We start from the raw sequence: 25,513 nt of genomic DNA, 5'->3' as shown, positions 1-25,513 counted from the left end.
TGGAGACCATAATTAACACAGACATCCATGGTAGACATTAATATCGTATTCTTTCTAATACATATACATACTTGATTAATAATGAGTAGAACCCTACTGTCAATGTAAAACACAATTATATTCTTAATGCAAGTTCCATATTAATAATGACCTATGTGTTTTTTCTAGACATATAGTATCACTTGTTTTTGTTATTTTTAATTTATTTTTAGTGCTTTCTAACTAAGTTTAACAAATTGATTGTTATTCAACTATGATACTTTCTTAATAAATAAATAAAATATTTGATATTCAATTGTAAAGTAATTTACATACATAAGACTTAAAATTATCAATCATTTAATTAACAATTTAGATTTGGCCATTGTCCATTCATATTGTATTTGGAGTAGATACTGTCTCAAATAAAAAAATATTGTTCATATGTTATGCCACTAATGTTCATCCCAATTGGGATTTCCCAAATGACTTTAAAAGGTCGTTAAATATAGTTTTAAGCAATATCCCATGTAATTGTGCAACTTTGGTCTAAGAAGAATTTTGCCAATCTATCTAGCCAATGGTGGTTATACTGGTTTTATTATCTCATGCATACTAATCATAAGAAGTATGACACTTAATGTAGTAAGAAGTATGGCCTTGAGATTTGGTTTTATTATCTCATGCATACTAATCATAAGAAGTATGACACTTAAGGTAGTAAGAGTTATGGCCTTGAGATTATCCACCTCAGGTATGTTATAGTTCCTTGCTCACATATTAGCAAGTCCAATGATCAAATCCATGTGATAATTTGTATCATCATCCTACATTGCAATGAAGAAATTAACCAAAATTTTAAACTAATTTTTCTTCCAATGGATACTTTTGAATTGAAATATTTTATTTAAGTTTGTATCATCATCCTACATTGCAATGAAGAAATAACCAAAATTTTAGACTAATATTTCTTCCAATGGATAATTTTGAATTGAAATATTTTATTTAAGGGAGGATAAGTTGTGTAATTAGTAGAGGATAATAGGGATCATTAATGAGGAAAGTTAGAGAATACCTTTTCAAACTTAATAGGACTCATGTGAAAGCTTGAAGGTAGATTTTGAACACCATGTTGCAGTGTGGCGATGAATTTGTCAATCTGTTCATCATCATCATTATCATCATCATCATACAATGTAGAAGAAGGGTTCACATATGTAGCTCTCTCATCTGTGACAATCTTCATCCCTTTTTTGGCTTGAAAACTAGAATATGAACTTTATCAACCACATATGCCAATATGATTGAATTTGGATTTGAATTCCAATTGGGAATGGTAATGCCATATGTATTAGCTTTTAAAATGGAGGTTGTAAGAATCAGGGACATGTGACTGGGATCATGGGAAGAAAAGTGGAGGGGCTTTGGGAAATGCTTAGGAGAAGACTAGAATGGGAATGGTAATGCCATATGTATTAGCTTTTAAAATGGAGGTTGTAAGAATCAGGGACATGTGACAAGGATCATGGGAAGAAAAGTGGAGGGGCTTTGGGAAATGCTTAGGAGAAGACTAGAATGGTGCACCTTCTCTTGTAGTTGCATCATCAGGGAAGTTGAAAGTAAGTTGCTTCACACGATTTGGAAATAAATCCTCAAACCTAAATCCTCAAATGAGTTAGTGATTTACAAATATAGTTTACCGAAATTTGATATTTTTGTAGATAGTAAATTGTGTTAATATTTGTTGCAATGCAATGTGGAAATGAAAAGTATATAGTCATATAAGGGGAATGGAAGTGAAAAATGAAGGGGGTTTAATTACTTACCTGAATCTAGCCCAAGAGACTTAATCTTTAAATGTTAGACATTTGTGTGAAACCAAACAATCGACAATAGACTCTAGAAGTTCTCGGGCCTTAGTATCCCCTGCAAACTTGATTGATGCTATGTATTCTTCTAATTTTACTATAAAAACATTTGCCTCAATTGGATTTTTGTCTAACAGACCTTCAAATTTAGACATTTCCGATGTGAGATGATGATGAATATTATGTGGAAATGAATGAAGTGTGCAGTTGGGTGCCTAATTTTCGAGTGGATCTTGTGATGCTCCATAGTTCTCAGTAGTGGGATAGAATTCTTCTAATTTTAAAATAAAATAAAAAATTTCCTCAGCTGGATTTTTGTCTAACAAACCTTCAAATTTAAACATTTTCCATGTGAGACGATGGTAAATATTATGTGGAAATGAATGAAGTGTGCACATGGGTGCCTTCTTTTCAGGGGGATCTCGTGATGCTCCATAGTTCTCAGTAAAGTGAGGGATATCCATTTGGGTGTTGCACCTAGTTCCTAGTGTTCTAACTAGCAATGGATTCTAGAAGTAAACACACATTGAATCTACATACAGCCTGACATTAACATTGTCCAAAGTATTCAAATAAACATCAACCTCACCATTCTAGAACGAATCACAAAAGACATTTTCAGTATCTGGGATCACACGATTCTCCATTGCTTGAACTTGTAAATGTGGGTTGATTTCTTTGGATATTGATGCTACCACTCTTGACATTTCCTGCAAAAAATTCCAATCCTGAAAGAGGAATTGTCTACTAAGATTTCTCTTCTCAATTTCTCTTCTCAATAATGTCATCATCTGTTATAGTCCGCTTTCCCTGGCTCCCATGAATCTAAGTTCTTTAGAAGCTCACATCCCAGAGCACCATCCCCCACAACAAATAATTTTGCATCTTCCAACTTTTTATGCACCTTTTTTCCAAATACAGAAATTTGAGCATCATAACGACTATTCAAAGGTCTCACATCCTCTAGCCCAAGGGGTTCTATAGGAAGAGATTCCAATGAATCGAAATAGAAGAACGACACAAGTAGGAATATAGAAATTTATATTAGACAATAAATAATTGAATTCTCTTCTACCTTGCCCTTCCTGACCTATATAAAAGGGCACACTTCCATTTATATTTAAGAGAAATACATAAAAAGAGTAAGTAGGGTACCAAAGAAATAAAACTTGCAAAATTGGATGAAATTTTTCATAACAAGATTTTACAACCTCCTGCCCAATGATTCCACCAACATAGCTTCCATGGGATTCAACACTTATGGGAACCATTTGCAAAATGTTTGAATACATTTACAAAAAAAATGATGTAAGGAAAAAAATAATTTATATGAATTATGAGAACAATACATAAACAAAAACTAGGAGAAGACTATTACTAGTGATTGAAGTTGGTCCATTCACTCTCTTCAAGAAACAATGGAGGAAAGAGAGAATTGGGCCAATTAGGCATGAAAAACAATATCAACAGTGAAATCCTTCCCTGAAGACCTGTATGAAAAGGTTTACCCTCACATGATTATAACACCTTTTAGAAGATATTTGAATAGTTATTGGGTTGTGAGCTTCATTTAGTTGAGAAAAAATGGAGGAAATAGAGAATTCAGACAATCAGGCATGTAAAACAATATCAACAATGAAATCCTTCCCTTGAGACTTGTATGCAAAGTTTTACTCTCACATGATTATAACACATTTTAAAAGATATTTTTACGGTTATTGGGTTGTCATCTTCATTTCACTATTGCATTTCATTTTCAAATGAATAAATGGGTAGATCAAAGTAATAAATTGCAGGTTGGTACAACCCCTATGTGTTTCTACGCCAAAAATAAACAGTGGGATTCTTCTTTCCATGTCATAAAGAACATTTATAATCGGGTTGTTATGGTTACCAGTGGTTTGAAGACTTGTATGCAAAGGTTTACTCTCACATGATTATAACACCTTTTAGAAGATATTTCAACAGTTATTGGGTTGCCAACTTCATTTCGCTATTGCCTTTCATTTTCAAATGAATAAATGGGTAGATCAAAGTAATAAATTGTAGTTTGGTACAAGCCCTATGTGTTTCTACACCAAAAATAAACAGTGGGGTTCTTCTTTCCATGTCATAAAGCACATTTATAATCTGGTTGTTATGGTTACCAGTGGTTGGCCCTTACATGCTGCCCATCTCTCTTCCTCTAGTTATCTCCCATCACCAACACAAGAAGCAGCACAAGGCATCCTTCTTTGTTTAGAAGTTGGCTTGCATCCATTCCCAAGTATTTGATGATGTTCACACCCCCTAGGCTTGCTATAAATCACTCCAAGACAAAAACCAAATGTTTAGACCTAAGTAATAAATTGTTGCCTATTACAAGCCCTTTGTGTTCACTACACCAAAAATAAACAGTGCAATTCTTATTTTCATGTCCTACAACATAGATATAATTAGGTTGTTATGGTTACCAATGGTTGGCCCCATATAAGCTTCCCAAATCTCTTCCTCTAGTTGTCTCCCATCACCAGTGCAAGAAGAAGCACATGACATCCTCCTTTGTTTAGAAATTGGATAACATCCATTCACAAGTATTTGATTCTCTTCAAACTTCCTCGAGTTGCTACAAATAACTCCATAATAGAAATCAATTGTTTGTACAATTTTACATAGGTGATTGAGTCTAATTTTATTTAGACAAAATATGTTTTAAGGGGAAGTGTCATCATAAACTCAAGCCCATCTACTATGGTTCCTATACTACTCTGAAGCAGGTTGTTGTGAATGCATGTCATTTATATTTGCATTGTCAGCTTTGCCTCCACAATGTGGTTAATGTTAATCATCTCAAGCCCTATGAACCTCCTATTATGAAAGAGGAAGTTCACCTTTCCTACCCACCTGACAAAATTATGGATTGGATTTAAGAGATCTGTGGTTTGTATCTTTTGACTTAGTTACCGGAGAACACACAGTCTGAACCATTTTTATGTCAACGTTTCAAATCCCAACTGGGATCCATCATCAGGACTTATGAATGATGATAAAAGAAGAGCTGCTTAGAAGGAAATAAATAATAATGAGGATAATAAATTTAAGGATCAGCACAATCTCGGCTGGAATATTTATTTTTAATTTAATTTATTTATTTATTAATTTTATTAATTTTATTTATTTATTTATTATTATTATTATTATTATTATTTTTACTGTTGAGATTTATATATTAATATTTATTGAAGAGTTAATATATTAATTCATAACCTTAATGATTAAATTAGTGTATTGTATTAATATTTAAAATTATTTAAATTTTTATTTAGAAATATATTAATATTAATAATAATTAATATATTAATTAATTTCTATATAAATTAATTAATATATTAAACTGGCTTTCACGATTAGAACATTAAGAAGAAATTCTATGGTATTGGAGCCGCGGACAGGTGTGAAGGTCTGGTCTAGGGTTTGCAGAGTTCCGTTAGCTCGCCGCCTTCTCCCGCCTATGGAGAAACTCCCCAGGCTTTCCCGCAGCAAGTTACACAAGCTGCTCTTCGAAAAATCGCTGCCAAATCGCTTGCAGAGGCTCAGCAATGGCGGATACAAGAGGAAGGCGGATTTATTCTCCCTTAGCGAAAGAAAGAAGAGAACCCACCGAAATGGCACCGATCCCTTCACGATCTGGTGCCCTTCTTCTCCCGCAGAAAGCACGAAGAAGCTATCGGATGAGAATGCCCATATGGAGAACGGAACGCCTGATGCGCCATCACTATTCTCGGATCTGGAGATTATGGTGGCATTGCCCCTGACTCCGCCTTCATGTTCATTGCCTGATACCTCCAAAGCCGTTTCAGAAATTTCACAGTCTGAAACCCCTGATAGTGCGAACCTGAAAATGAGATCTCTGTCAGAGTCTCCGGCGCGAAAGAATTCCTTTGCAGCGGATCTGGGCTGGAGTGTAAGCTACCATCGGCAGAAGCTTTTTCCTCCCCCTCTGCCTCCAGTGCGTCAAGAGATAGGAGACCCAAAAGCCTCTGAGCCTGTTCTGCTTCAGAAAGTTTCAGAAAATTTCTCTGCCCCCTTTCAGGTTCAAATCATACAGATCTCAGGCAAGACCACTCTGCAATGGGTACACCCTTCAGATCTGGTGCAGAATCTCAAAATAAATCTAGAACACCGATTCGAGATCCCCTTTGCCCTACAGAGATTTATATTTCAAGGTAAACAACTTGATTATCCTCTTCCCCTCTCTTCTTACAGCATAAAAAATAATAGCTCTTTAGTGTTTTCCCTTCGTTTGAGAGGGGGCGCTGCAGGTCAATCTTCTTCAGCTCCTCCCTACTCCTACAAAGCTGTTGTACGCTCTGAGATACCCATCTCCCCTGAACCTCCCAAACCTAAGCCTTTTCTGGTTGACAAGTTAGAGGAGGTCCCCTCTGTTGAGATCTCCCACTCTGAACTTGAAGATGACATTCAAAGATTTGCTGAAAGGGCTATCATTTGTAGATTCAATGGGCTGTGGCCTCGCTCTAAGGACCTTTATGACTGGATCAATGACAACTGGACTCACCATTGCAAGGTTTTCTTCTGCTCAAAAGGATATTTTATAGTTCTGTTCGACAGTCCTAAGCACTATGAAAAGGCCTTAGAAGAAGGTCCTTGGTTCATGGGTACAACAGGACTCTTCATAACTCCATGGTTCTCAGATTTTGACCCAGCTTCTGCAGTCATTACCAAAGCCCCTGTCTGGATCAGACTTCCAAACTTTCCAGTTCACCTGTGGCATACAACAGTCTATAGGAGCATAGGCAACACCTTGGGCAGCTTTTTAATGGGAGATTACAGGCGGGAACAACAAGGTCTCTACACTTATGCTAGAATATGTGTGGAGCTAGATCTAAGCAAGGGACTGCCAGAGCAAATCAATCTCAAGATCAATGACTCTGTCTGGACCCAGAACCTGGATTACGAAAACACTGCCTTCCGCTGCCGCCACTGTCACCTAACAGGGCACCTACAGAATTCCTGCCCATCATTGCCTGCAAAATCGAAAAAGGGCAACTTTGCAAAGACCAAACCCAAGCGTTGGACCCCTTGTTCTCCACCGCCAGCAGTAAGCTCGGAAGATGAGGAGAGTGATTCAGAACCGAATCAGGCTCCTCAGACGATGGATCCGTCCTCAGATACTCTTGTGCACACCACTGTCACAGCAATCTCCCAGAAACACATCCATGAGACCTCCTCTTTTGAATCAGATAAGGAGATCCCCTTGATGGAGAATTCCAGTCTTCAAGTTGTTTTAGCTCATACTCCCCAGGATGGCTGGATAAAAGTCAATAAAAAGAAAGGAAAAAAACACCGTGTTGAGGTTATCGCCCCTGTGGGGTAATAGTCAGTTTTTGCTCTCAAGTTATTTATTGTAGCTCCGTGTTTGGTTCACTCCTTCTCCGGGACCGAGGTTGATAGTTTCATCATTTCCGGTCTGCCGGTTTCTTGTCTCTCATGATTGTACTATATTTTACTCAATAAAAATAGTTTAATTTTACTGAGAAAAAAAAATTAATATATTAAACTAATTAATATTAATAAATGTTAATAAATCAATATTTAATAATGTTAATAGATATTAATAGGGTTAAAATATTAATAATACTTAATTAATAATGTTAATAAATATTAATAATATTTAATTAATTAATGATCATTTAATAATTAATTAAGAGTAATTAATATTAATAATAATTAATATATCAATTAATTGCTATATGAATTAATTAATATATTAAGATTATTAATATAAATAAATGTTAATAATGTTAATAAATATAAATGATATTAAATTAATAATCACCTAATAATTAATTAACAGTAATTAATATTAATAATAATTAATATATTAATTAATTGCTATATAAATTAATTAATATATTAAACTAATTAATAAATGTTAATAATGTTAATAAATCAATATTATTAATGTTAATAGATATTAATAGCCTTAATAAATATTAATAATATTTAATTAATAACCACTTAATAATTGATAAACAGAAGTTAATATTAATAATAATACATGATAATTAATACTAATTAATATTACGACACCCTTAATAATTAATATCAATAATTAAAATAGTACCTTTTATTATGATATATTTATTCATTTATTATGAATTATTCATTTATTATATATTTATTTATTTATATTTATTAATAATAATTAATATATTAATTAATTGCTATATAAATTAATTAATATATTAAACTAATTAATAAATGTTAATAATGTTAATAAATCAATATTATTAATGTTAATAGATATTAATAGCGTTAATAAATATTAATAATATTTAATTAATAACCTAGGACTTATGCACTACTTCTTAGGACTGGAAGTCTGGCAGAAGCCAGGGGAGATTTTCCTATCTCAAGGAAAATATGTGGTGAAAATATTGGAAAGATTTGGTATGGTGGACTGCAAGCCCGTAACCACCCCAATGGAACTTGACTTCAAGAAGTTAAGCTTTACTACTGCTGGACCTGTGTTACGAAATTCTACCGAGTATCATCAACTCGTTGGAGCATTGATGTTCTTGGTGAACTCTCGTTCGGATATATTCTTTGCAGTCAACACATTTAGTCAACATATGGTTGAACCTCACCACACACATTGGATTGGTGCCAAGAATCTGTTGAGATATCTTCATGGCACAATTACTCATGGGTTAAGATACACTGTTGGAGATGTTAGACTACTTGGATATACTGATGTTGATTGGGCAGGCAGTGTGGTGGACCGTAAGAGCACCTCTGGGTGTTGCTTCTCTTTGGGATCTGCCTTGATATCCTAGATGAGCAGGAAGCAGAAGTTGGTAGCTTTGAGCACCACTGAGGCAGAGTACATTGCTGCCAGTATGGCCTCCTGCGAGGCAATCTGGTTGCGAAATCTCTTCAGTGAGCTGTTTGGATTTACATTGGATACCACCATGATCCTATGTGATAACCAGAGCAGGATTCGTTTATTAGAGAATCTCGTATTCCATGATTGCTCAAATCATATTGATATCAGGTACCACTATATTCGAGATATGGTGTAGCGGGGAGCTATAAGGCTCCAACATATTGGTACAGATGAACAGATCACTGATATTTTGACAAAGCCCCTGGGAAAGGTCAAATTCTTGACTTTTCGAGAACGACTTGGTGTCGTTCAGAGACCCTCTTATGAGGGTCAAGTATGATGTATTAAGCTCTAGGAGCTCCAGGGGGGCAACAGGTACTTCTTGGAGTGACATGTGACCACAGGGCAACTCATGATCCCCTGGTGGTACACTATGTGTAGGGTAAAGAGGTTCAACCTTTTCCCTGCAATACCCCGTGGCAACTATGGATATGATGATTCATTCTCTTGTGGGCCAGGATGATTCGTTCTCTGTGGCGACTGTGGATAAGATGATCCATTCTCCTATGGGCCAGGATGATTCGTTCTCTTTGGCAACTATGGACAGAATGATTCGTTCTCCTGTGGGCCAAGATGATTCATTCTCCGTGGAGACTGTGGATAGGATGATTCATTTTCCTGTGGGCTAGGATGATTTGTTCTCCATGGCATCCACTAATAGGATGATTTGTTCTCCTGTCGAGGCATCCTACCCATGCAGTTTGGGGCTCATGGGAAGTACCTCTCATCTGATCAATGAGCAGGGAAATGAGGATAGGGACCATAGTAGTACTATCGATGGATGCATCGTTGTATCTACCATACTCCCTATACTAGGATGACCTCCATTGATTTTGGATCAATGATACTGATCTTGGATCAGTGAGAGTGGTACACACTCTAAGACTGACTTTGGGTCAATGGAGGATGGTATGAGACATCCTCAGTCATTTCTTCTTCTTCATAGTTCAAGCAAGAGCCGAGCAGAGCAAAGAAGAGCAAAGCAAAGCAGAATAAATCAGAGCATGGGACAAGTTGTATAGGGCAGTGCATTTGATGGATGAATAGTAGCAACAATCAGATGGATTGTTGATGGAGTTCTCCCTAGTTGGGAGGGAGTGTTAAAATTGGAAACTAGGAGCAAACTCCATGTGGATCACCTTATTTGTGACTACTGATATTTTTCCTAGATTCCTCTCATCAAGAGGTGTAGGATTGATATAAATATCATCCAATTCCGATAAGTATTTATGGAGATATGAATTTATTCATATTATGGAAAAATTGTCAAAGTCGGCGAGTAACTTATGTAGGCTCAGAAGCCCAACAGTCATGTTTATTCAACCTCAACGTTTTTCATATAAATACAAGGAGCATTCTCCTCATTTGGACACTTCATCATCACACACATATTTCTCTCTCTCCTGCGCAGAAAGAGTCTCTCCCTCTTTCTCACACATGTGGCTAAAAGGAAGACGTCCTAGGGTAAAGAGGATGCATAAATAGGACAACAAGTCATCTTTGACCAGCATTGACCAACATTGACCTTCCAAGAAGTGTGGATTGGATGTGGTTGCCTCTCCTAGGCAGGTTGCAATTTTTGGCACAAAAATCAACGTGATCTGACGTTAGATTTGACCGGTATTGACTGCCCTAGTTTAGGGTTGTAGTCAACTTCAAAAATCTGCACTTTGACTGAATTTTTGGGGTTGTTCTAGGGCTGCTTCTTTAGGATGTTCAAGGGCAAGTTGACTGGAAATTGACTAAGCATATTGGAGGTCAATTTCCACTCATTTGACTAAGTTTGACTTTGCTGATCTAGGGTTTGCTATTGCTGATATAAAATTTTAGAAATCAAATTTTATACTATTTCTCTCTGCTGAACTATTGAAGATAAAAGAAGATTTGATCAAAGGGTTTCCCCATATTGGGGTTTGTCCCTGGCTAGCTGCCACATCTTGTGTCTCTTGTCTTGGCTTGTTTTATGTTGATCGTTTAATGTTCTATCTGCACTTTACTTTATGCATGATTGCTAATCTGTAGATAATATTAAAGAAAATAAGTAAACTGCTTTAAGCATAGAACATACCATAATTTAACAATCATTCACATTACTATTTTCCCTCGTGCCTTATTTGACGATCCTCACTGCCTTACCTATCGCAAGCCCTATTCTGTCGACATCAACTCATTTATTCGAGAAGAACGGCCTAAAGGGCATTGTATCTTGGTTTCAGCTTCCATTCTTGTTCGACGTCTCAGATTAAGCAAAGGGACTAATCATTTCCCTTTGACTTGGTTGTTTCATGTTCGCGATTCATACACTTGATGGTCCATTGATGCAGCAGATTGTACCAGTGATTCTTGGGTGTGTGTGAGATGTTTCAAACCTCATGAGCGGTGGCCCTTTAGTTTGCCCCCCACATGCTCGAATGCCTCCATATAATGCTACAACCTCAAATGAAATTATGCATATTTGATGGTTTTGGTTCCTACCGATCATAGTGTGCATAGCATGCTCATCTCCTTTAGATGATCCATTCAGTTTTGCAGAGCCCTTCCCTATTCAAGAAGGCTTCTTCGGTTGTCCTACCCTCCCTCCCACCCATAATTTTTAGGGAAGGGCCATTTTATCTAATGTACTCAAATATTATTGTATTCATTCATGGCTCATGTTTTTCCAGGTGCATTATGTATATGGGACATGTTGTATTATTTTCTGGCTCAGTTATGCCAACGTGTCATGTACCATTCAACATGTACTTCATTGCTCAGTTTTATGTTTCTGGGCACATCATTATTTTTGTACTAAGTCATCTCAGCAGGTATAGGTATGCCTCCCCTGCCTCACTGAGATCTAGTGCCACAACATAAAAGGATACTTTCATTGGTCTCACCCCCTCTGTCCCTATCCTCTTTCACTTCAGCTCTATTGGTATCTCTCTCTCTCTCTCTCTCTCTGACTCCACTTTGTTGTCTAGTGATTGTGTCTTTACAACATACTTTGGTCATACGTTTTTGATCCTAACACTCGTACATTGGGGGGAAATTTGTTATCACCAAAAAATTGATCATCTAGCCTAATTTACTAGATGGATCAAAGTACACCATGTAAGGCCAATTTTACCATAGTAAAATTGCTTTTACTGTGAGAAATTACTTAATAAACCACATTTGTTAAAGTAATTTATAATTAAAACCATGAAAAATAATTAAATAAATCACTATTTATTTAATTATCTTCCAGGAATAATTAATTAAACCATTGTTTAATTAATATTCCTTGTCATGTTTGAACCAGTTATGAAAAATCGACAGATAAATTATTAATTCTCTTATTTTTCTCTAGGAATAATTAATCAATCACTAATTAATTATTATTCCTTGTCAAGTTTGACTAAATCCCTTAGGAATAATTAAATAAACCATTATTTGCTTATTATTCCTTACCCATATTTCTTGAGATGATAAATAAATCATTTATTTATTTATTATTTTTAAATAAAAGTTTAAATATTTTTTCCCTCCTGACCAAATATAATAAAATATTTCAAGTGGTTATTTTGAGAATGGGATTAATAATATTTTATTATTTCTCATTATTTGAGGATAACCTAATATTTTGTTATAAATAGAAGCGTTTTCCATTCATTATTCACTTTTGATTATTTTCATTGTTGCACTCACTATTGTAACTCTGATTATTATCGCTCTCGCACACCATTTTTTCCACTTGAGTTCCCATTGAGCTCAAACACTCTATTTGTTGGGTTTACACATTATAGAGGAGAGAGAATCTACACAAGCTAAAGACGTTTGAGGATAGCCAATAACCCATCCCATAGAGGGGGACTAACATTTATTTGTTCCCTTCACAGGTGTTATAATAAAATGTATTCTTTGTATATCTAGTTTCCATTGGATTATTGGAGTTATTATTACTGTTTCATTTTGTTGTTTAACTATGATTGTAGCATAGATCAGGACTTTAGTAGGTTTTGATTCTATCATTTGCTGCAGATCTACAATATTTAGCAGCAATTTATATTGTTCAGACTATTTTTCATCCACAGTCTTAAGTGTTTCCTTTTCATACACCTTCGAGGAGAAAACACTATAACACTACATATCATAGAAAATTGCAAGAAAATTTGGTGACCATCCATTTCCCTGAGCCCAGTTGCAGCGAGCACTTGAGTGCCTCAATAGTGTCAATTGATTCTTCTGAAACAAACCCTTGAGGAATGGTGTTTGGCATTAGCGGAAGCAGAGATTCCAAGTTCCTAGATGTTTTATTTCCCTTTCAAAGATTGCTTGACACTTTTGTTAAAGGATGTGGTTGAAGAAGGAAGCTTAAGGGGGGTAGCTATTGTTGGTATTAAAAGCTCAGAATGCCCTAAATGAAAAATGTTATTATGTGCTCAATATTGTGTCCCATGGCATACAGGTTTGGATTGCACTGACTTGGAGAAATTGTCGCCTTTCGAGAAGGAAAAGATGATTTGATGTTATTTAGGCTCACCAAAGAGAAAGAATGGTAACGGTGTGAGAAATGTGGACAAGTTGTTGAAAGAATGGATGGATGTTGTCACATGAATTGCAAGTCGGTAAACTGGTAAAATGCATACTTGTTTAACAAATGTAATTTCCTTTAAGTTGGGATTTTGTGACTTGTTTTTGATAAATATAGTTGTTTCCAATCGAAAAAATGGCGTTCCTTCACATCCCTTACCATAATTGTTTTATTGTTCCAGTTTGAAAAAGAGACCATTAACCTTAGCAGTAGGATTTGGTCTCTTTGATGTTTGTACATGGATAAATTATTATTTCAATTGAAGATCGAAGCTAATTACTAGTGGGCCATGGCTTAGCAGAGTTTTTTTTTTTAATTATGTCTAGCTTAGGCAAATTTAGTGTTTTGACAACCACTAATTTTCCTTCTCTTTTCCAGGGATTAAGTGAATCTTTCATTTCAATTTGTTGTTCATTGCAAGCAAGAAATATATGGGGTGTTGTTTATGTATTCAAAGCACAATGAGAGTTGAAACATGTTGTGGTTGTGTTGCTTCGAATTTGGTTATGAGTTTTATTATAAATGTGGATCATAATGGAAGAATGCTAGAGTGCCCTGCAAATGCTTTGGGTGGGAGGAATGATAAAGGGAGTTGAAACTTCCCTAAATTTGGGATCTAGGAGGATGCCATTTTTTGAAAAATATATATTGGTTATAAAAATAAGTATCATTTATGAAATTCCATTGTGAGTTCCCTTTTCGATAATTTTGGTAATATAGCTCTGATTCTCTTATACCAAAGAATTGTATATTTTCAAGTTGTATCGATGTTGAACAATTAATATGCATTCATTTTTTAATATGTACAATAATGTTATATCCAAGTATGTTTGCAATTTGATCTTATACTAGTACTTCTTCATGAATATTTTGTTTTGTTTCATAGCACAGGGCATGAAGATTTCATTTTAGAGTTGACATACTAAAAACAAAATTCAATGCAATGAGTTCAAATCCACACTTGTTTTGGATCTTTGGTTGTCATAGATGATTAGGTACAATGTGAGTAACAATATTTTGAAATACAACAATCCCAAGAACAACGTTCCTTCATAATATTAAAAATGTAATTCTTGGACAGATAGAAAATTACATTAACTTTCTACCTCCATCCGTCTTCTTCAGTCCGTTCTTAAAATTTCTTGGAATTGAGAGCGGAACAAAATGAAGATTCTCTATTAATTTCCATCTATATTATTATTAAGGAATCTATGGATCTCTTCAAAGATAATTAGTACAATCTATGGAGTAATTTTATGAAGCACAAGGAGCCCCAGAACAATTATCCTCATAATATAAGGAATGTAAGTCTTGGAGGTATAGAAAATTGAACCCTCTTATGTATTTTAGCACAGTAATGGAAATTCCAAACATGAACACACAGTTAAACATTGAGACGTGTTAATTATTATGGTCATCTTGAGTTAACTCGCTGTCCAAGCCTAATCGTTGGTACTTGCCAAAAATAAGCGATATCTACTACATAACTTGAATAAATATTACTAGAAGTGAACAATAAGGAAATCGAATTAGGGGTGAAGAGGATTTCAAGTTCATTTATCTAAGTGCGTGTGAAGAGCGTGTTTGGGCCAGTGAGGTAGTCACGTCTGAACCGAAGAGCTAGTGAGTGGTCTTATGAGAGATCGCCACAGACTCATTAGCGGAACTAAAAATGAGGATCTGGGTTGTTCATCAGTACATCTTACAATATCCGAACTCGATAACGTTCTATTGATAGCGATGAAATGAGCCAAGTGAAAAACACAAATGAAACTAGGCATAAGCATTGTACTAGACAATATTTTAACTATTGGCGTTGTGTTGAAAAATGTGCTACACACAAAATATTTAAGAAAATAAAATGACGAGGCATGCAATTGGATTGAAAATTATAGAGATACTTTTTTAGTTAGTTAAATTCACATTAAAAAAAATTAATAAAAACAATATTTTTTATAACTAAATACAATTCATAATTGTAAACTTTATATTTATGCCTTTCCTTTGTGGGATTTGGGTGAGAAAACACTGTTCACCCTGGCCAATCGAAAGCGCCTAATTTCATCTCTCCCTCTACTTAAAAACTGACATTTATCTCAAGCACTCGGAGTTGAAATTCTACCATATCTAGTACTTCGCTGCAGTTACCCAAGTTGATGATATCCTTCGTCACCTACACATGCTCGAGAGAATTTCGACACTCAGGGCAGAGGCTTGAAGTGGAGAATTCGACTTCCAAGCTTGCCCTTAGAAACATGTCACTCTGCATGGGATGTAATTGACTTTGAAGTAGGTGTGGTGGTGTAGTAGTGTCAAGGATGCACCAAGATCGAACACTGAAACCGATTTTTGAAACAGGAAGGGTTATACAAGGCCTACCTAAGAAGTGCATTGCAAATAAAACCCAAATCAGTTCTAAGATGTCTATAACCTTACTTTGTTGTCAGCCACTCTTAATCTTTCTTATAATAGCCTTTCAAGCCCAATTCTTCGAACTCTCGGTAAGTTTCCTCTAACTGTTTTCACTATATTTTCTTGTATGAAGAATTTTGTTTACATATGTGAGAATCATCGGTTGAAATTATAGGTGTATTTTGTGATGCATATTTCCTGTCAAAATTGTCTTATGAATCTGTGCATAGTTGCGTGATTGTCATTTTATCTGCCTTATAGATTGCATATCATAGGAATGTTCCAAGCTATGTTTGAAAATTGAAAGGGTGCCATGGACGATGCTCCTCTCAGAAGCACAAAAAATATAATTGGCTTTCTATGTTAAAAAGTGTGGGAAAATTGCATTGAAGAGATGAAATCGAGCACCCGAGTTGTGAATTTGGTGTGAATTGATTCCAGTTAGAATTCTCATTCGGAGTAGAATTTAGTCCTTCAATAAATCATTTAGCTCTTGGTCAAATGATTGTGGATGTTATTTTTAGTATGGTGGTGCAGATATGAAATTCAAACTTTGTTGAACTTCAAAAGAGGCGTGAACAAGATGTTTTGGGATTCAATTCATTAATAATTGTGTCTTGGAAATCGAGAGCCTTGGAAATCGAGATTGAATATAAACTTGCCCAGCCACTCACAAACACCCTACATATGATAAATTATGAGACTTGGGGTTTTATTGTTATAGTTTGAATTGAATCTGTGTTAAGTTGAATTGGGCAAACTTGACCCTGAAATCTCTGAACATAGCATGGATCTTCGCTCTAGTGTATGGTAGACCCTTAGTGTAGCATGGGAAATTTCATTGGACATAAATAAATTAAGCATGGAAATTAGGGGAGACGCCATTTAATAAGAAAATGAAATTTGTATGCGAAAAAGAGTTTATCAAATAAATAGGTTGAGTGTTTATTTCCTAAGAAAGAAAGTGGTATTATTTTATGCTGAATTGAAATGTAAGTAGATGATCTTATGGAAGAGGAGATGCTTAGTGGAAGGAGTGAGAATGAGTGGTGAGATAGTGAGTGCTTCACATAAATTATATTATATTTCATTGGGTGAGTTCTTTTTATCAAGATGATCATGAAGTGTTGTGAATCGTTAAGGAATGAATTGAAATGTGAATGTGAATTCACATAGGTTAATGGTGTAGAGAATGGGTAGTTGGTGCCAAGTTCATTTTGGTTACATCACACCCACTATCAAGAATTGTAGATCCATCACTCCATGCCAAGATAAGTACTTGATGTATTTTATATTTTATATTGCTCTTGCATGTGTAGAAGCAAATTCTGATTTGTGACCCAGGATGAAGAATATATTTGATTCTCTTGACGCAACTGAGCTGCATCACAAATTGAGAAGGCTACCAAGCTATACAACTTGCTCATATTTTATGGGAGATATTGCTCCCAAATTTTGACTTATTATTATGTTGAGAGTCATATTTAAGTGTAGAATCCATGACATGCTTGACCTTCTCTCCATTTGCTCTATTCCCTGTATCTATAGGAAGCAATCTTTTGTTAACTGTGGAGACCATTCAATGTTAAAGTGAGGGTGTAGTTTAGTTCCTATTTTTATTAAAATATCCTTTTAAGAGCATTTATTTATTTATAATGCAATTTTCAACTATTGTAAAGCAGCAGTGTGCAAATTTTTACTTTAATACATATGTTTTATAATCTCATTTCATTTTGTATTAAAATTAGAGTACACATTTTTCTTACTATTACTAACACGATGGAACTACATATCTCAAATATATTTTGTATTAGAAACCTGAGATTTCTTCCATGAACTCTAATGACACTAATTGACAATGATTGGAAAATTTGTAAGCTTGGATTTTGTACTGTGGTGGAAGGAATACCGAGGTAAAGTAACAAGGACAAGTTGATGCTCTCATTTGTATATTCTTTTTCTTAGTGAATTGATAGCAACTTTATGCCTCTGTATTGACAATTTTTTACGGAAATTGCAAAGTATGTCCTTATAATGACATTATCTTGATATGGGAATTTGTTGCCACTATACTCTCCTACACCTCTCGTAGCTTGTACACAAATTAGTCTTTATTATTATTCACTCATTCTAGAGATGTTTTAAAATCAATTTCGAGATGTTCCAAGTGCTCACTTTGAATGCAACCTATTGATAATAAAATAGTGCCAAATCTTGTATATGAATTTTTGGATTACTAAGCAGTTAGTTAGATGATTGGCCAACTTGATATTATGTAGAACTTTAATCAAGGTAATTGCTTACAAACACCTGAACTATGTGCAATCTAGTTTTTTTTGTCTTTTCATTACTCTGTAAATATTAATGTGACTTCCCCCCGTACCCCTCCTCACCCCCACCCATATATATAGTCATGGTATGCAATGTCCAATAAAAATATCATTGGTTGCTCAAAGAGTATTACTTTTATGAGCTTCTTATTTTAACCTATGAAATGACTTTATACAATGAGCATTGCTTGGTAGCTTGTCTTTATACAATGAAAAAAGATACCTACATTTCAAAGGAGCTTCACATAGTAGCCAAATTTGTCTAGAAATGCCTGTGAGCCTAGTGTTATATTCAAATGAGCACCTCTTTCTCAAGTTTTTTTTTTTTCCAATTTTATCAAATGTCATATAGTAAAGCGTAGGATGTGGAGAGAGTGATAGGATGTGGAGAGAGTGAGAAGGGGAAAGATTTACTATGCCATTGTTCTAGGACATTTATGTTAATGCAAATTTTTTTCTTAAATTTAATCTCTTGCTACAATAGAAATTCAAATTCAAATTTTGATTATATTTAATTGTCCACGTTGACTTGATTATTTCCTTCCAAATTTCTCTACTCCTATTAACATTCCTTACCCCTCTCATCGTATTAACATTCCTCGCACCTTGGATAATCTCAACTCTATCCCATATTCAACTCCAAAAAGAAAATAACATAAATACAGTTCATGCTAAACTGAAAAACCATATACGGAAATATTTCATGCTAACGAGAAGATGAAATACGGAAATTCTTGCGCGTACGGATTGATTAAAATAAGACAAGCAAACTTGTTTGCTTCTCACTACAAATTGTTAACGCAAACGACAATTCTACAAGGCGTCTTCACTTGCCCGTTAGCCTCCATGAAGAGGAGAAGAGGGGTCCATTCATGGACGCCCAGGCTGGAAGGTAGATGAGCTTCGTCACATTAATTGACCTCAGTACTGCTGTTATAACACAAAGAAGGAAAGTAGAGCCAATTCAGAGAGGCAGGGAAATTTAAGGTGGTCGTCTGCATTGTATTGTTGGAATCAGCATGCAGAGCCTTTCTTGCATGTCAGAACGCCGGCGTTCCCTGTGAGGGAGGCGACGAGAGACGAAGGCCTCGCTGAGAGACTGGAAGCCTTCATATAGCTGGACGATGCACCCGCGCCGGACGGAACAAAGAACGCCCCGTTCAACATCAAGTCTCCCTCTGACCTCCAATTCCACTGCCTCCACACACTCTCCGATGTGTACTCGCGCTTCGTCACCTGTTCATTCATTTATATTCATCAACGACATCTACTTACTATGTTCATGTTGACATTAATGAATTGAACAGAATTGAGGAAGCAACGCTTACCTCCTTGGAAGAGTGAGAGTCGGGTGCGAGGAATCGATTGCCTTGGCTGTTGATTGTTGGGTTCGCACTTCCACCGATGGCGTACATTTCCCACTGCGTGTAATCGTTGTTCACCACATGAAAATAGCCGTGTCGGCATCTGCTTTTCAGCACCAGTGCATTAAACTTCTTTTGCAGATAAACTTCTAACCTCTATCGTTTATGAGATTGTCCATACATTAAACACAAATGGAAAACGTGAATTCAGATCGTTTTGGGATACCTGGGCATGCGTTGCACGAGTCCTTCTCCGAAATGGTTGAAAGCAACTGTTACTTGCATGTTAACGTCCTGAGTATAATCGTCGTTGTGGCCCAAAAGCATGACCTGCAACAATTAATATAGCAAATAGATTAACTGGACGAACATTGATAGAAAAGTTTGAACCTTTATTATTTCAAAGCTGAAATTCAGATTCAAACCTTATCATGGTGGGTCATAAAGTTGTTTGAAATAGTAATTGCAGTCGACCCCCTGATGGCATCGATGAGCCCATCGGTGCAGCTTGACAAGGAGCAATGGTCTACCCAGATATTGCTTGCCCCAAAGATGGAAACTCCATCTCCATCGCTGATCGTTCTCCACCCGTAATGTGTCGGGGAATCCCTCACCATGGCATTTCCCGCAGGCTTGCAGTCATGGATGTGAATCCCGTGAATGATAATGTGACTCACATACTGTACCGTAATGCAAGGGCCGTTTGCAATGTGGACATTGGCGCCTCTGCCGTCGATTGTCTTGTAACTGTTCATGATAAGCTCCTCTTTGAGCTGGATGACCATGTCTCTCTCAAAGGTGATCCACAGAGGCTCCGTTTGAATAACGGCATGGCGCAGCGTGCCGGGCCTGGGATTGACCGCATCGTAGTCGTTGGGATCAGTCACCACATAGAATCTGCCATTCTGCCCTCCAATCGCGTTCCTCCCGAACCCAATGGCGCAGTCTGCAAGCCTCTTTCGATTGTTTTCCCAATCTGGATCGCAGCGCCAGCAGTCGTCAATGGGGTTCCCCGTTCCGCAAGACAGATAACTTAGCTCCCTTTTCGAACTGGTAATGTTCCTGCAATACATTCCATAAATAAAGTGTTAATGCTCCTGCCGTTATGTAACACATTATGCACTGACGTCCTTATTTCCATTGTGGAAAAATCTGACGGACAGAAATCCTAGAACATTCTGGAACCCGCCTGACCTGCATTCCAGCCCGCCACCAATGAAATTCGGGTAATATTTTAAGAGAATTTGGCAGAATTTTTTGGAAATTCGGTTAACTTTCAAAATTTTGGATAGAAATTCTTAATACTAATAATACCATTTCCACCTTAAAAAAATATCCAAACACTATCACAATCAAATTTATTCAAAAAAATTCTAACCAAATTCCTACCCTAAATTAACCATCCACACAAATTTATTGCCTCATTAAACAATGCTTCTACAATGTTCTCTGCATCGCAATATATAATGGCCTCGACTGAGGCAAGGTTCTATATTGCAGCGCGGGCGTGGATATACAATTGCCTCAAAAGAAACCGGCGCCGTGCAGTCAGATGTAAAAGAATTTGAATTTGATCCTATCAGCGCTCTATATATTGGCGTAAATTTGATCCTATCAGGGCTCTATATATCGGCGTTGTCTAAGCGTTATATATCAGCGTAAATTTGATCCCGCTCTATAAATTGGCGTAAATTTGATCCCTATCAGGGTTTTCTGATATGGCCTTGTCTAAGCGCTATATATCGACTTAAATTTGATCCCTATCAGCATTCTATATATCTACTTTGTCTATTTTAAAAATGGAATAAGTGAAGCAGAGATGTTATTTTTTTCAATATTATCAATAATTAAATAAATTATATAAGAAACATCAATAATAAATGATTGAATAAATTATATAAGAAACATGATTGAATGTAATTCAATTAAATTATATAAGAAACATGATTGAATGTAATTCAATTAAATCGGATTAAACTCTAGTTGACTATGACATTTGAATGGATAATTATGACAAGCACATAGTTGGAAATTGGAATTAGATTCTCCAACACTACTCTTTAATTACAACCACAAAAATTTAAATTAAAATGTCACTATGCTAGATGAAAAAGATAAAATCCTCTTTGATACTATGCTAAAAAATGGAAAACTTGGAATAGAGATGCTACTCTTATTCATACTATCAATCATAGGAAACATCAATAATAAATGACTAAATTGAAACTCAACTGAACTGGACTAAACTCTAAGTCATTGTGACACTTGGATGAACAATTGTAACCGCTAGCAAGTAGTTGGAATTAACTCTCTATATATAGACATAAATTTGATCCCAATCAACCATGTATATATCAACGTTGTCTAAATATAAACTTGCTATATATCAGCAGCTTTACACTTTTAAATTTCTCACCAAAATATTTTAAGTCATATATTGATTTGTGTTATCTAAAATAAATATATTATCACCTTGAAAAAAGATTTAGAAACTTGAATTTGCCTAATAATTCTAAGCAAATTAAACAGAAAATTAGCCGGAGAAACGAGTAACAAAACAAATAGACTACGGCCTTATCACTTGAAAATTCAATGAAATCTTTATTACAAACGATGATGAATCTGATCAACACATAGCTTAGCCATTACAAGCCAACTCCCACTATTAGAATAATTGTATTACAGCAATTACCTTTCGACCATTTCAACTACTCGATCAGGCTCTTCCACGTACTTCGTTGCATGTTGTTGTCCACGTTTAGTCCCAGCTACCACCACCGGCCGTCCAGGAACAGTGCCCGTCAATTTTTTGAAAATTCTAAAGCTATTGCCCGCCTCGGATCCAATACCGAAATTAATCCATAGAAAAACAAACAATGCGAGTGCACTTCGATAGCCAGGCATTTTGGTTACAGAAGGGGTTCAACCGTTCAACGCTCTAATTAGTTCACACACTGCAGCAACGGTATCAAACTATGATCATATACACATAACTCGTCAATAATACGGGATCTCTACTCAGTCAATTCTGCGGCCAAGATCATAGATGAAATGCTGCTGGGCAAATTCCTACAATCTATAACAGCAGAAGGAATCTCACGTACCAATCGACTGCAAATGGAATGACCAAATATGAGCCGAACTCAGGGCGGGTGCACTAATCTGCATGAACACTTCGCCCCTTTATATAACAAATAACGAGTTCCTAAGAAGGAATAGAATAAGCAGAAACAGGAATTAGTCTTGATACCTAGTCAACTAAATTGTCATCCAAGAGTTGCCACCATGTGAGTGAGAGAACTGTACCAAGAAAACGGTCATGTATCACTTCTATGAATGACATGCCCCAAAATCACGGCAGTTCAAAACACCATCATTGATAAGGGAAAATTCTTGACTCCAGGATGGCCAAAATCTTAATTCCACCACTCTGGCATAGTTTTAGGGGTTGTATTATTCATATGAATGAAGGGCATAATAGGATTCCTAAATTCTTTTCCACAACAGCCAACAATACAGAGAATTATCATTGGCCTTGCCCAGCATTCAAATCGTTCCTAAAGACTGCACATTATATGTGTGTGCCTCACATGCAACCCCAAAATAAACGGGGTTGTTCCCGTGTTTTAAGGTATTTATTTACGACGACTTTTGACCCGAGAGCGGCTATTCACGTGAGATTTGTTGACATGTTCCTCACAGGTTTATCTTTTATCAAATTATTCGGAGCAAATGGGAATCCACTCAACTGTCCACTCCGTGCACATTCTGAAGGGTTAAAGTCTCTGGCCGACCCGTTATCAGAGGCGCTTTTTATCCATAAAATGGCTCATAACTCTGGAAAGTTTATTCATATGAGTGGACTATTCAGGAGATTTGCAACATACAATTGAAGTGCATAGGACGGTGTGATTCATTGTGTCGTAACAATGAGTACGTGGGATGACGCTATTCAAAGAGACTTAGGGTTACCTGTGTGATGCATTTTCGGCGATGGGGTTAGGAAATGACCTGAGAGCATCATTGTGTAAGTCATCGTATTTTTTCGGTTGCAGTGTGAGCACTTAGCATCACGGAGGAAATTTGATAAGGAGAATTTATGTCATGGGTCAACTTGTTAAAAATGGTTAAAATCTCTTTCAATCCATCAGAACTGACATTAGGGTCAAATTTTCAAGCTTTTATTAGAACGATCAGAATTGATATTAAAATTGACTATATCATGAGATTTAACTCGTTTTAATTTTGAAATTCTAGTACAGATTTATGCGCGTCTATATTGAGATTCTAGTACAGATTTATGCGCGTCTATATTGGAATAAGTTTTGAGAAATTTCTTTTCGTTAAAATATATAAAACAATAAATAACTAAAATTTAATAATTTGAATATAATTTTTTATTTTATATACAATCCAATAAATAACATAAACAAATTGATAAAATAATAAATAGCTAAATAACTTGAAAATATTTTACATCCCATACACAATCCCATAAATAATATGAAAAGTTCCTGAACAAATTTTCAGTTTCAACTCAGTGACATAACATGTATCAAATTTCATTCCATCCCCATATAAATCATTTCAAATTTGTTGTTATTGACCTAATAATAATGTGCATTTCTTTTTAGAGAATCTAATAAAAAATAATCTCTTATTATTATTACTTCAGTTACTTAAGCTTTTATTAGTTTATTATTTAAGTTTTATTCGTTTACTTTAGTTTTTTATTATACTCGTTTATTTTAGGTTTTTATTTTGTTTCATGAGGTTTTATTTTAGGTTTTAGTAGTTTATTACTTTAGAGTTTTATTTTGTTTCAGTAGGTCTAATATTAGATTATTTTAGGTTTTATTACTTTTGTTTTATTATTTTAAGTTTTATTGGTTTATTATTTATAATATTTAGGTTTTAGAATTTATTCTATTAATTAAATTTATTACTTTTAATAATTAAGTTTTAGATTTTATTATTTAGGTGGGCTTACATTAGTTTTTATTATTTTAAAATTAATAATATTAGATTTTATGTAGTTGGGTTACGTTTTATAATAATAATATTAACATAATTATATTGATAATGTGGTTTCTAAAAAGTGGAAAATAAATTATGCTTATCAAGATATATAAAACACATTTATTAATATAATTGCACTAGTTTTTAATTATCTATATCTAATAGCCTATGGGGCTTTGGATTGACGGTGAATGGGTGCACTGTTAAGGCACTCCAACTGGTTCAAATCCCCATGAGTGCTTACCTACCAAAAAAAAATATCTATATATAATATGACGATGCCATGATATCATATGATAATATCACGAAATATGTAATATAATGTTGGCTATGATTATGTGTTGGTATTTGTGTAATATGTGTCTTATATGTATCACTTAAAGAAGATAAGGGTGAAACATATGTCTTTTTAAGTGGATAACCATATATATAAGACCTAGAGTGTGGAGTAAAATATCATGTATAAAGTAGTAATTTTAATTGATTGTGATTATTAATGTTTATATAGGAATGGTAGTTAATTAGTTTGTTTTTTTACATTTCTATATATAGATTATAAGAAAATACATATTTAACATATAGATTAGAAGAGAATGTGTGTTATACGCTAGAAAGTGTGTTATATGTATTAGGTTAGAAAGTGTGTATGTGTTTTTTGTATTACATTATATTGTAATAGTTTTTTAATATATTTTTGAGAAAAATCATAGAATAATTGTATATGAAAATTTGGTAATATGTTTTTGTGTTATATTTTTATGAGATGTTAAATTAATAATTAATATATTATTATTATTATTTTGTATGTATGAAAAAAATTAATTATTGTGTTAATTATATTTTCCTTATTTATAAATTAGATTTTTTTGACTAGTCAATGATATAGAAATATTGTGTATATATATATGGTTTATATCTTAGAAATTGCGTATTAATATAGTGGTTTATGTCCTTGTAATATATTAACATATATGTGTTAATAGACTTTAATTAGTTATTGTGAATTTTTTTAATTGTTTTTATATAAATTTGATATTTGCCAC

General features: G+C 34.9%; 1 protein-coding gene and 1 pseudogene across 1 annotated transcript; both read right to left on the bottom strand.

The window, feature by feature from the left end:
- Window positions 1-566: 566 nt before the first annotated feature.
- On the bottom strand, window positions 567-4,382 carry LOC149181491 (ubiquitin-activating enzyme E1 2-like; annotated as a pseudogene).
- A 14,719-nt stretch (window positions 4,383-19,101) lies between these two features.
- On the bottom strand, window positions 19,102-22,355 carry LOC149181490 (putative pectate lyase 5). The gene is made up of 5 exons (XM_089418326.1): window positions 22,144-22,355; window positions 19,877-20,513; window positions 19,678-19,781; window positions 19,416-19,554; window positions 19,102-19,323 (listed from the first exon to the last, which is right to left on the bottom strand). Exons 1-5 carry the CDS (start codon window positions 22,353-22,355, stop codon window positions 19,102-19,104), a joined length of 1,314 nt encoding a protein of 437 aa, XP_089274452.1.
- Between the last annotated feature and the right edge of the window lie 3,158 nt (window positions 22,356-25,513).

This window comes from Pinus tabuliformis, chromosome 3_2 (assembly GCF_031772625.1).
Source record: "Pinus tabuliformis cultivar Carrire ecotype Pingquan chromosome 3_2, CPIR1, whole genome shotgun sequence".
NCBI lineage: Eukaryota > Viridiplantae > Streptophyta > Pinopsida > Pinales > Pinaceae > Pinus > Pinus tabuliformis.
The sequence above is the reverse complement of the archived record's forward strand: the minus strand, read 5'-3'. Positions and strand labels throughout refer to the sequence as shown.